This window comes from Orcinus orca, chromosome 20 (assembly GCF_937001465.1).
Source record: "Orcinus orca chromosome 20, mOrcOrc1.1, whole genome shotgun sequence".
In the NCBI taxonomy this organism is placed as follows: domain Eukaryota; kingdom Metazoa; phylum Chordata; class Mammalia; order Artiodactyla; family Delphinidae; genus Orcinus; species Orcinus orca.
Window position 1 is genome coordinate 556,875 of NC_064578.1, and position 12,147 is coordinate 569,021.

Here is a 12,147-nt window from a genome sequence, read left to right on the forward strand (position 1 = left end):
GACCATGGCTCACGTGCCCAGCCGCTCCGCGGCATGCGGGATCTTCCCAGACCGGGGCACGAACCTGCGTCCCCTGCATCGGCAGGCGGACTCCCAACCACTGCGCCACCAGGGAAGCCCTACCCAGTGTTTTAAACTTTACTATTGTGAAATGTAACATAATATCCAAAAGTCTGCAAAATAAAAATGTACAATTTCATTCTCACAAAGAACACACGCATGTGACTTTTGTGTAGAAAACTCCAGGTCACGCTCCCAGGCATGACTGCCCATCCCACCCTCCTCCAGACTTTTACTTACAATAGTCACCGCTTGATGTTTTTAATAGTCTTGTCAGCTGAGCAGTGCATCCCTCAGCACTGTTTTTAGAAACTTAGGGAAACATACAATGTAACTTTTTTTTGCCTTGACTTGTGAGATGGTTGGGTTGTTGCAGGCTCCCACAGGGGCTGCTGGCGCGTGCGGTACAGGCCTGCGTCCTGCGCTGGCGTGGCCTCTGGGTGTCACCCCAGGAGCGGTGGGCTGTTGGGCGCGCGTGCGCCGTGGGTCCTGTGGCTCTGCTCGCGCTCCCATCAGGATGCGTCGTTTCCTCTGTTCTGCATCTTCGCTGATGTTCTATAGCTTATTTTGGTTTTTGTTTGCATTGTCCTGTTGGTTAAAGAAGCTGATCAGTTTTTCATCTGGATTTCCTCTTTTGTGAAAGGCCTGAGTCTCACTTCCATCTTTTGTAGTGGACGTTTTCTCTTTTCCTTATTGATTTGTGGGAGCTCTTTATAGATGCTGGATAAGAGATTTTTGTCAGTTATGTGTGTAGAAAATTCTTCTCTTTTGTGGGAAGGTGACCTTTAATGAACAAAACTTGTTATTTTTAAAGTGTTAGAATCTGGGCTTCCCTGGTGGCGCAGTGGTTAAGAATCCGCCTGCCAACGCAGGGGACACGGGTTCGAGCCCTGGTCCGGGAAGATCCCACATGCCACAGAGCAATGAAGCCCGTGAGCTACAGCTACTGAGCCTGTGCTCTAGAGCCCACGAGCCACAACTGCTGAGCCCACGTGCCACAACTACTGAAGCCCGCATGCCTAGAACCCGTGCTCTGCAACACAGGTTCTAGGCATGAGAAGCCCGCGCACCACAACGAAGAGTAGCCCCCGCTCGCCGCCACTAGAGAAAGCGTGCGCGCAGCAACGAAGACTCAACGCGGCCAAAAATAAATAAATAAAATTTAAAAATAAAGTGTCAGAATTTTCAGACTTTGCCGTTATGGTTAGTGTTTCCGGTTTTGCGGGCTCTTTCTTTACCTTGAGGTTGTGAAGGTGTTCTCTACCCTGTTGTCCAGCAGCCTGTTCTCCTCTGGTCTGCAGTGTCTGGACTTGGGTTCTGTGTGGGGGTGAGTGGGAATCACCTTCATGTCTCTGCATGGACTCTGCCGGGGGGCTCAGGTCGGGGGCTCCTTGGTCGGAACGTGGGTCACCGTGCACGTGCGCTTGGCCTGCCGGTTGGCCCTTGTCAGCATCAGGCGGTGTCAGTACTGTTCTTCAGCTTTTTAACTTTAATTTTTTAAATTAATATTTATTTATGTAATTTGAAGTCCTTTCCTTTTCATTTTAAGTTTATTAGCATGAGTTCTTTTTTTCTTTCTGTTTTTTTGGAAGGAAGATTTATTTATTTATTTGTTTGTTTTTGGCTGCGTTGGGTCTTTGTTGCAGTGCGCGGGCTTCTCATTGGGGTGGCTTCTTGTTGCGGATCACAGGCTCTAGATTCGTGGACTTCAGTAGTTTGCGGCACGTGGGCAGTAGAGCATAGGCTCAGTAGTTGTGGCACATGGGCTCAGTGGTTGTGGCTCCCGGGCTCAGTGGTTGTGGCTCACGGGCTCTAGCGCACAGGCTCAGTAGTTGTGGCACATGGGCTTAGTTGCTCTGCGGCATGTGGGATCTTCCCGGACCAGGGCTCGAACCCGTGTCCCCTGCGTTGGCAGGCGGATTCTTAACCACTGCACCACCAGGGAATTTCCAAGTTCTTTCTTTTTTAAAGACCTTTTCCTTTTTTTTCTTATGCCAATTTGGGCTTCTGTACAGGAGTCATTTTATGGTTCCCAGCCCCTGCTCCTGGTTTGCACTCATTGTTTCCTGACAGCAAGTACTTCCATCTGGGTTCCCTCTGCCCAGGAGCCTCTCTGTACTGGTGCTCAGCTGCTGGGCCCTGAGTCCCTTACACACCTGGGGGTTTGCAGTGAGGACCCCACAGTAAACTTTACTGAACTTTTACTGAAAAGTAACTATTTTATAAAAGAAAACAGAAGTTTAGTGAGAAGAGTGGCATTGTTTCATATAGCTGCAGCTCTTTCTAATACCTGGCACCTTTACTCCATCTGTTGCATTCTGCGGTTTTGCTTAAAGTGTGTGAAAACGATCCAGCCTCTCACAGACATGTATAGGGAACAGGGAGTCGCCTGGGAGCCTCCACGTGAGGGTGGGTTCTCCTCCGACTGGACTCGGGGGATCTGAAGACCCTGGGGGCTCCCTTGTGAAGCATTGGTCCCCTGAGGTGTGTGGGTCTCCCAAATGTGGACGGTCCATGATCACCACCAACCTCATTTGACCCGTCTTCAGGCTGGGTGCTAGGAAGCTAATGGAAGGGATACAAGTTTCCCAGAATTCATGTGAAAGCTCAAATTTTATTGCTGGCCACAACTACTGTTAGTTTTCCTTGAAGCGATGGCCTCATTTTGTTCATTTTTGAGAAAACACGTACCAGTCCTTAATAATCATAGCTTGTCTGAGAGAGTCTTTCAGGTAGCCGTTGTGCCCCATGAAAACGCAGCCGGCGTGGCCACAGCCCCGCCGCAGGGGCTTTTCCAGAGCCCAGTGCAGTCCCGCCAGCCCCACCGTCCATCTGCTCAGTGTCAGGAGGGCAGGGAGTAGGGTTTGCAGAGCGACAGAGTGGACGACGTTTGCTGCTTTATCGAGGCAGCGCTAGGGACGCCGGCTGGCTCACCGCGGCCACGTGCCAGCGGGTGCATGGCCACGCCGGCCGGAGAGGGCTTGGGGCGTCTTGGCGCCCTCAGGTGACACCGATAGGCCACAGTGTCCCTTGTGGAGCCCACGATAGTGCTCTGGGTGTGGTCTCTGTCCAGGGAGACCTTACTTATGGACACAGAAATTCTAATTCCATGCAGTTTTCCTGGTTTACAAAATATTAGTCTTGATTTTCTTTGTCCCCCAAGGATTTAAATTCAGACCATTCTTGGAGCTCAGCTCTGACCCCACAGGAGAGGCCGGGCTGTGCCGCCTGCGGCTGCCCTTGCCCAACACCCGCCCCCCCCCCCCCCCCCCCCCGCCAAGGCCCGCAGGAGGGGGAGGGCCGGGGGACTTTGCTGCAGGCTCGCAAGTGCCTTTCTTTTGCCGTTACCCTGGTCGCCAGTGTGGCTACATTTGGTGTTTGAGTCTGGAAATCGTTTTTCGGGACCGTTGCTGCACTGTGTCCGCGTCCCCTGCACAGAGGCCCCCGTGCGGGAGAGGCGGGGCTCAGTGGGCTCCTGCCCTTTGGCTGGGGTCCTGTCCTGGGCCGTTGTCTCTGGTTCCTCCTCGGGCAGCGTCTTTGCCTTGCTGTGACAGCGGGCTTTCTGGATTGCTTCTCTAGGACTTAGCGTATCCTCTCGTTTTAAAATTTGTGAGTCTTTTCTTCTGTCTCTGAATTTTTCTAGACTCTCCTGAAGCCCAGGTTGCTGCTGACCCGGTCTCTCTCTAGCCCCTGCTCACCCTGCTCCTGTGTGTGTGGTCCCTCCGGGCCCTGCTCTGAGCCTCCCTCTCAGCTGCCTTCTCTGCCCCTGTGGTTGCAGCTTGCGGGGATGAGGCCGCTGGGGCGGGGGTGGCTGGCACAGGTCGGCAGGCGGTGGGCCCTCGTCCCGCCCCATTGCGCCTTCCCTCCTGGAGCTGCGGGGCCGGGCTCTCCCTGTCCGTGGATTTGGGGCCCACGGTGCTGTGGCCTTTTCCACTCAGGTTCCAGGTTTGATCCCCACGAGGCCAGTAAAGTTGCCTTCAGGTTCCCCCTCGTGTCTTGCTTTTAGCTTGTCACTCGCAAAGGCAGGAGTTTGCTGAACGGCGGGTGTGGCAGGGGTGCAGCCACCCACCTTCCTCAGGGTTAGTTTGGAGGGAGCCTCTCCTCCGAGAGTTGTGCCTCTTGCCCATGGAGAGGGACTCGCAGGGCCGAGTTGTGTCGGGAAGGAGGAGGGTGCCGTGGTCGGGGCAGTCGCTTGCTGCGGTGCCCGCGGGGCTAGGTCTGCCCATGGTGCTCAGAGCGCCTTTGGGGAGGGGCACGCCTCGTTGTGACACGAGGTCTCTTGACAAGGATGTCTGTCCTGCCAGCCCCTGTGAATGGACGTCTCCCTGGGCCCAGGACAGGCAGGCGGGAAGGAGAGGCTGCCCAGCGGAGGGGTGCAGGGTGGTGTGGAGCCCGAGGGACTGGGCAGCCTCAGGGAGGGTCCTGCTGGGCACGTAGGGGAGAGGACAGAAGTGTGCCTGTGAGACCGGGACACAGCTGGGGCGGACCTGGACCCATCGAGCCCTGTCCCTCCTCAGGAATGAGTGGAGACCTGGCACTCGGGGCCAGCTGCCAACACAGACATCCTGGTGAGGCGCGGGCCTCCTCCGTCAGCTAGTGGATTGCGCCCAAAATGACGGCAGTGGCGAGTGTCTCCTGGTGGCAGGGACGTGCCAGAGCCCGGGTCGGAGACATGCACGCGGGTGTAGTGTTGAAATTTCACGCCGACGACAGCAGCGGAGCAGGAGGCGCTAGAGGAGCCGCAGGGTCTGCCGGTGTTTCCAGAAGCTGGGGGTGCGCCTTGGGGGGCCGCCGTGGGCACCGAGGCCCTGGAGGAGCGGGCCCCCCTCTTGCCCCCAGCCTCTGGGCAGCTCGTGCAGGGCTTCCCAGGAAAGGCCAGAGCCGCCGTGGGGCACTTGGTGACATCAGCTTTTGCGGCCTGGGCTGGCCGTCCACGCGCCCTCCTGGTTTGGATGCGGCAAGGTCGGGGTCCGGGACTCGTGGGTCCGCCCGGCGTGCGCTGCCTGGCTCCACACACTCGGGGATTCGCGTCTGGGGGTGCGAGCGTCGCGCGTCCACGGCTCCGTGGCCTGAGTTTCCATCTTGGGAGCAGGCAGTCAGGAGGTTTTCAAAACATTAACTTCGGATAATCTTTAAATTTCTGTGGAAACATTGCTGATGAGTTCCCAGGTAGCCCTGAGATTCAGCAGCTGTCCTGAGTCAGGCTCTGACATGCCATTCCTCAGGCTGAGACAGCCCAGTTTGGTCGTGGAAAACTGGAAGAGAGCTTGGCGTTCACAGTTTCAAGCGCAGATAGGAACCATCATTTACGGCCGCAGCCACGGGGAACGTGTGGAGGCAGAGCCCGGCCCACCTGCATGGTGTGCTGCGGAGGCGGTGTCAGGAGGTGGTGTGGTCCCTCCACTGACTACAGTTAGATGTGTGTTGGCCAGTGAATAAGCAAGGGGACACTCGGGGAACCTTTGATCCGTTAATGTGGAAAAGGAGACAGGTTCTCCAGAGGCTGGTGAAGAGCAGGTCGGAGCTGCCACTCCAGAACGCTTCTGAACAGCGTGTTTCCAAAACCATACAGAGTAGAGGCTGTTTAATTCCAGGTGAGCTATTTACAAAACCCCTCGTCCAACACGGCAAGGCGCCAGAGGTGTGATTCGGTTTGTGTGAACTGTTCTCTGACCCTGTGAGGAGGATGTCTGCGAGGAAGGCTTTCAGGAGGACGGAGCAGACGCGCTTTTCCCTGTTCCCTCTGCTGAGCGCAGCACGCACCCTGGATGTGATTCGTGGAGCAAGCACAGGAGGACCGGGGGGGTGGGGGGAGAGCTGTCCACATCGGGGCAGGGGCGGGTCGGGTCAGTGTGGCCACAGGCAGAGGCGACTCCACGCACAGGCGCAGAGCGCCTGGCTGTGCCGGCACGGCCGCCAGGGAAGCACTGGGCTTGTTGGGAGCAGCAGACAGGATTGAGAGGCGAGTCGGCCAGCATCTCCCCTGGGGTCTCCATGGGGAAGGCGGTGGGTGGAGTGGACAGTTCCGCGGGCTGTGGGGTGGTCTCTGGTTACGTGGTACCTGGGATGCGTTATGTTCGGGGGAGTCGGCGGCTTGTGTGTGTGAGGTAGGTGGGGTGGTGGGTGGTTTTGTGGGGGGTTCTTGGCCATTGCCAAGAAAGGGCTGGCCCTGGTGGGAGGGCGGTCTGTCCCCAGAAAGCAAACTGAAGATGCCAAAACATAAAATACAGAAAACACGATAACCACAGCATGTGTCCTGGGAAATGCAGGGGCGCAGGCCTCAGGCCCACGTGCGGGAGTGGGCGCCACAGCTACCTGACATCCTCCGGGCGTTCCCCAGCGGCGTCACTTGCCTACCTTCTGGACATTTGACTTGCGGGAGTTGGGGAGTTCGGGGTGCTGGGTGCTTTCTGAGTGGCAGAGTAGCCCTCATCCTGACCTTCTGTTGGGGGTGGGGGCAGGGGGCCGAGAGGGTGGTGGGCATGATCCCCTGGACCTCGAGGTGTGACCCTGCCCGTGGGCAGAGGGTGCTGCCACCAAGCGTGTGTGGCGCCTGACGCCCGGAGCAGGGCCCCGCGTGCACCCCGGGGTTCTGCTGTTCTCCCTCGTGGAGGGGGACGTGCCGCTGCCGGGGCTGCCAGCCGGGCCGGTGCCTCAGGAGCGGCCCCTCAGAAGGCTGCTGCGTCCATGCATCGTGCATCACTGACTGGAGGCGGCACCTGGGTTTCATGTGGGGTCACTGGATCTTAACCCCTGTCCTCTGTTTTTAAGCAGACGGTTGACGATGAAGCGATGGCGGCGTGAATGAAGGCCTGGTGAGGAGGAAACGATGCCCAAGGGTGGGTGTTCTAGAACCCCACAGCAGGAGGAGCGTTCCCTGAGCAGCGACATGGTGGAGAAGCAGCCCGGGAAAAAGGTGAGCTCGTCCTCCCCCACCACTCCGCGTGGGCCTCGTCCGGGCCCGGGGGAGGGCTGGGGGTGTCACTGTCGCTTGTCCCTCTGCAGTGGGCGACGTCTGTGCCGCGAGACCCCCTTCGGGCGGCAGTGGAGGAACTGCTGTGCTGGGTGGCTGTGGAGGACACGTCTGGCTTTTTTTAAGGATGTTTGTTATTTGGGGGCCAAAGTGGAGCTTTAACCACTAGGTCCGTGGACAGAAATTGCTGTCTGAGAGAACCCCAGTTCGGCCCCACTGTCTGTCCCTCAGGACCATGGGTTCCTGCCATATGGTTGCTGGCAGACCAAATCTGATGGTAGCCGTGCGAGTGGTCCTGACTTGAAACGCTGCTGGGTAATTGTACTCCCCGTTTGCTTGTTGCCAATGTGAATAGGAAAATGGGTTGTAAATCTGCATCATTGTGTCCTGTTAATGTGCTGGCGCCCTGGGCTCGGGGGTGTGTGCTGTGTGCTCCACAAGCTGTGACACCCAGTGTTCCCTCCAGACTGTTCTTAGAGGGACCCCCACGCTGGTCTGTAGGAGTTACAGACTCACAGGCTTCCTGAGGGAGGGCCCACCTGCAAAGGTGGCCTCGCCCGTGCTCTGCGTGGGGTGCTGTGGCCTGTGCCCGGCCCCCCTTGATCCAGGAGGAGGACGTTCAGAGAAGCCCTCAGTGTGGAAGCTGGATGTGGCTCGTTGCTGCTTTGTCCCGTGGTTTTACGAGCAGGTCTGGGAAGAGGCCTCGGGCTCCATGCTCCTCCCAGCGCTGGGAAACTCTGGGAGCGCTGGTTCCCGGAATCCCAGAGGAATCCACCGAGGAGAGAGTAGGAGGCCGCGTCCAGATGCTGAATTCCCAGGAAGGGTGGCAGGGGTCCATGTATCCAAAGCCCCTGGGAGCCCCCGCTCCTCTCGGGGCTCCAGACAGGCCTTCTGGTGGCAGTGAAGGGGTCGGGGTATTGCCGTCCCAGGTGGACTCCTGCGGTCCCAGTGACGCTGGGGACTGCAGAGAGGGAGATAGAGAAAAAGGGCCGAGGAACAAGCTGTGCCTGGCCGAGGAGCCAGCCCCGCGCCCTGCCCCGCTCTCTGCGGGACGCCGGCTGAAGCACACGCCACCCGCTGCGACCCCCTCCCCTCCACAGGACGCTCCCCGGGCATGGCTGTGTGACACCACAGGTGTCCACGCAGGTTTCGCAGGGGAGGGACAGGTCAGGCCTTGAGAGAGAGGAGCACCCTGACTGGAGCAGGGAGGGCAGCTGCGTTCCCCCAGACGACAGGGCCGTCTGTAGAGGAGGCCCAGGAGGTGTGCGCAGAAGCGGCGGGGTGCAAGGCCTGCGGAGCGAGGCTGTGGCCGGAGCAGCGTGCAGAGTGCCTTTTCTGAGCGCTGTTAGCCAGCGGTCGGGTGTGTAAGTTTAAAAACGCATGTGTGGGGCTTCCCTGGTGGCGCAGTGGTTGAGAGTCCGCCTGCCGATGCAGGGGACATGGGTTCGTGCCCTGGTCCGGGAGGATCCCACATGCTGCGGAGCGGCTGGGCCCGTGAGCCGTGGCCGCTGGGCCTGCGCATCCGGAGCCTGTGCTCCGCAACGGGAGAGGCCACAACAGTGAGAGGCCCGCATACCGCAAAAAAAAAAAAGGCTACAGACTGTTTAGGGATTAATTTGATGAAAGATGTGCACCCTGAAACCTGCAGAACTTTGCTGTGGGAAACTCAGGCAGTTCTGAGCCGCTGGAGAGGAGCAGGGCCTACGGGCCGAGGGTGTCTCCATAGTGTTCAGATACCAGCGCCCCCCAAGCCAGTCTCATAGAGCCGTCGCGATGCAGGTCCAAGCCCCTGAGGGCTCTTGGGGAGAAACCGATAAGCTGCTTCCAAAGTGTGTTTGGAAATTCAAAGGACCTGGCGCAGCAACAGCCACCTTGAAAAGGCAGGAGGGAGTCGGAGGCCCTCGGCCTTGGCCGTGAAGCTGCGGGGCAGTGGAGACAGGCGCACACCTGTCCTGGGGAGCAGGGTCCCCACAGGCACCCACGTGTGTGCTCAGCTGCTTGTCTACAAGATGCTGAGGCTGCTTCGTTGCGAAAGGATCATCTTTTCAGCAGACGAAGGTGGGACAGTCAGATCAACCTATTTGTGCTGTTTTTGGTGGCTGATAGAGTCCTCATTCCTACTGGCTTCTGTCGTTGTTGGTCATTCACAGATAAGACTCAGTTAGTCATAGTCGAGGGGGTTCCAGGGCAGGTGTGTGGGGTGCGGGTTAAGAGCCAGCCCTCCTGTCTCTGTACGTGGTGTGTGGGAGCTGGCTGAGCGTCCGTAGGGGACGCTGGTTGCTGGGCCACAGCAGTTTTCAGGGTGTGCCACGGTCTGACATGGAGGTTGAACTGATAGAGGTTGAACCCGATAGAGGTTGAACTTGACGTCTAGACATCCTGTTAGCATTGAGGAAGTAAACACACTGTGGAGTGTGTACGGTTGGTCCCTGTGACGGTGCCTGGGTACTAGTGAGGGAGGCTCAGCGAGGTCTGCCCTGCTCTGCTCTGGCTGAGGGTTAAAAGCTTTCTGTGAGCACTTTTAGTGAAGTAGAAATGCACATTTCCTTTCTAGAACCTGGGATCACGATGATCCAGACCAGGCTCTCGGGACACCCCCCTCCCCCGCGAGCAGTCCCCACGGTAACACCCCGTCCCCACCCACAGGGGATGCGGACTCATGGTGGGGATCTCTGCTTCCTTTCGATGGACAGGCCCTTGCTGTTGGAAGGAGGCTCTTCCTCTGTGGCTGTGTGGTGTCCATCGGATGGACGTTCAAGCAGCTTCTCTGCCGATTCCTGTGCTGATACACATCTGGGTTCTTTCCAGTCCAGGTGTGACGTGAACATACATACATTGGGGTTTTTCTATGGAGGCAGCAGATAGGGTTTAACGGTTCGTCAAAGTGACTGCACAGTTCTGCACCCCCAAAGCCTAGGTCAGGCGGACCCATCCGTGCTAACACTTGGGGATGTCAGTTTAATTTGCCTTTTTCTGTCGTCTACTGGTCTCCTGTACCGTCCTCTGCAAGCTGTCCGTCTGTGATCCATCTGGACTCATTTTGTGTTTCGTGTTGTAAGGGAGGGTCAAGGTTTATTTTCTTCCCTGTGGATGTCCACATGGTCATTGTCACTGGGAAGACTGTCCTTTCCTGCTGGGTTGTAGCGGAGCCCTTGTCACCAGTCAGGTGGGGCTCAGCTTCTGCTCTTTGCTCTGAACCTTTGGCCCTTGGGTCCAGGACTACCTGTTGTGACTATAATTGTACAGTCTTGATACCTGGCAGTTTAATTTGCCCATCTTCGTTGTTCTTCAGAATTGTCCTTGCTACTTGTGACCCTCTGCGTTTCCATGTACATTTTGGAAAAAGCTGGTTGATCTCCACGCAAAGCCTGCTGAGTTTTGATTGGATTGCTTTGAATGTAGAGATGAGTTGGGGGAGATATGCTGTGCTAACAGTATTGAACAGTGTCCCATAAGTGGGCCTGCATTTTTATCAGTCTAATTTCTGTTCTCTCAGTAATGTTTCTAATTGTCTATGTAGAGGGCTTGAACACCTTCTGTTAGATTCATTCCTGTGTATTTAATGTCTTTCGATATAAATATGTAATATTTCAGCATGATTTCCTAATGGTTTATAGTATATAGAAACCAATCACTTTCTGTGTGATTGAGCTTCTCATTCACTTACTAATTTGAAGAGTTTAATTGTAAATTCCTCTGGATTTTCTCCTGTGTAAAAACACAGCGTCGTAAGATAAATACTCCTTGTTATCCCTCAGGAAGAAGAGGGGGGCGGGGCTGGCCTGGTCTGACCGTGGAGGAGACCGCCCCCCTGAGGCGTGTTGTCACGGTGGGGCGCAGCCCGCCGGCATCTTCCCGCAGCTGTGGAATGTTCCGTCTACGGCTGCACTGGAGTGGATGCACCCATTTGCCTTTTGATGGGCGGTTGCTCTTTCTTTTACTGTTATGAACAAAACTGTGAGTTCGTGTGGCATGTCACTCACTCCCCGGACTTTGTTAGAAACTCTGAGTGGCCCCAAGCAGCGTCCGAGGCCCACTGCTCTGCCGGTCCAGTCAGCGATTCTTGTGAGAGTACTGGTGTTGCCTCCTGGTTTTAATTTGCATTTTCCCAACGCCGAACACCTTTCCAAACGTTAACTGGCTGTATGGATATTTTTTTCTGACAAGTGCGTGTTCAGATCTTTTGCTCATTAAAAAATAGGTTTAGTTTTTCAGTAGATGTGGTGAGTATAGGCATTCCTGCCTTGAACCCCCTCTCGGGGGTGGCACCCAATCTTCTGCACCAAACCTGTGTCAGGTGGGGGACGTCCCTCCCCACAGTGTGCTGGGAGTTGGTCTCAGGACCTCAGGGCTTTTCTGCAGCTGTGGAGATGATCATAATTTTCCATCCTTTTTTTTTAAAAAAAAGCATTTTCAAAATATTTATTCATTTGGCTGCACTGACTCTTAGTTGCAGCATGCGGGATCTTTAGTTGCAGCATGCGAACTCTTAGTTGCGGCATGTGGGATCTAGTTCCCTGACCAAGGATCGAAGCTGGGCCCACTGCATTGGGAGTGTGGAGTCTTAGCCACTGGACCACCAGGAAAGTCCCCGTCCTTTATTTTCTTAGTGTGGTGAATTACATTGATTTTTTAATTTCTTGCATTTCTGAATACATTGTTAGTGTGATTTGTGTTATCTTTTTTTGTGTCTGTCGATCAGATTAACGAACTGGACCAGGAGTTTTTTTGGTGGCAGGTTGCTTATTACAGTTTGGGGCTTTCACTGGTGGGTGCTGTTCTCCTGGCAGGGGCGGCGGGGGGCGGGGCGGAGGTGCGTGCAGGTGGTGACAAGCGGGCCTGTGTCCTGGTGCCTCTGGCACCGGCTCGGCCGAGGCTCGGGCTCTGCCTGCTGGTCCCTCTTCGCGCTCCGGGTGCCCTCGGAGCTGGCGGTGTGTTGTGGCGGGGTCTCCCTGGTCACCCAAGGGTGTCTCGTTGCCTGCTGAGACTGGAGGGCACGGCGTGGCAGTCAAGTGGAGGACTCTCAGGGCCCCGGGAGACAGGACTCGCGCCGCTCAGGGTTGGGCGTCCCCTCCCAGGAGCACCCGACGCCCCAGTGCCGTGAGGGCTGCTGT

The 12,147-nt window shown here is 56.5% G+C and overlaps 1 protein-coding gene across 8 annotated transcripts in view; it reads left to right on the forward strand.

Moving 5' to 3' along the window:
- The window catches only part of ANKRD11 (ankyrin repeat domain containing 11), a 172,159-nt gene that overhangs the window by 133,904 nt on the left and 26,108 nt on the right, over positions 1-12,147 (forward strand). For 6 of the 8 annotated variants that reach the window (XR_007474081.1, XM_033406241.2, XM_033406240.2 and 3 more), the window contains one exon: positions 6,835-6,976. Coding sequence is in view for 6 of the 8 variants with exons in the window: in XM_033406240.2 (XP_033262131.1) it covers positions 6,890-6,976 (87 nt within the window). In the remaining 2 variants the exon portion in view is untranslated. Of the gene's footprint in view, positions 1-6,831; positions 6,977-10,963; positions 10,991-12,147 lie in introns of those variants that run through there. The other 2 variants (XM_033406237.2, XM_049702829.1) reach the window with 2 other exon arrangements.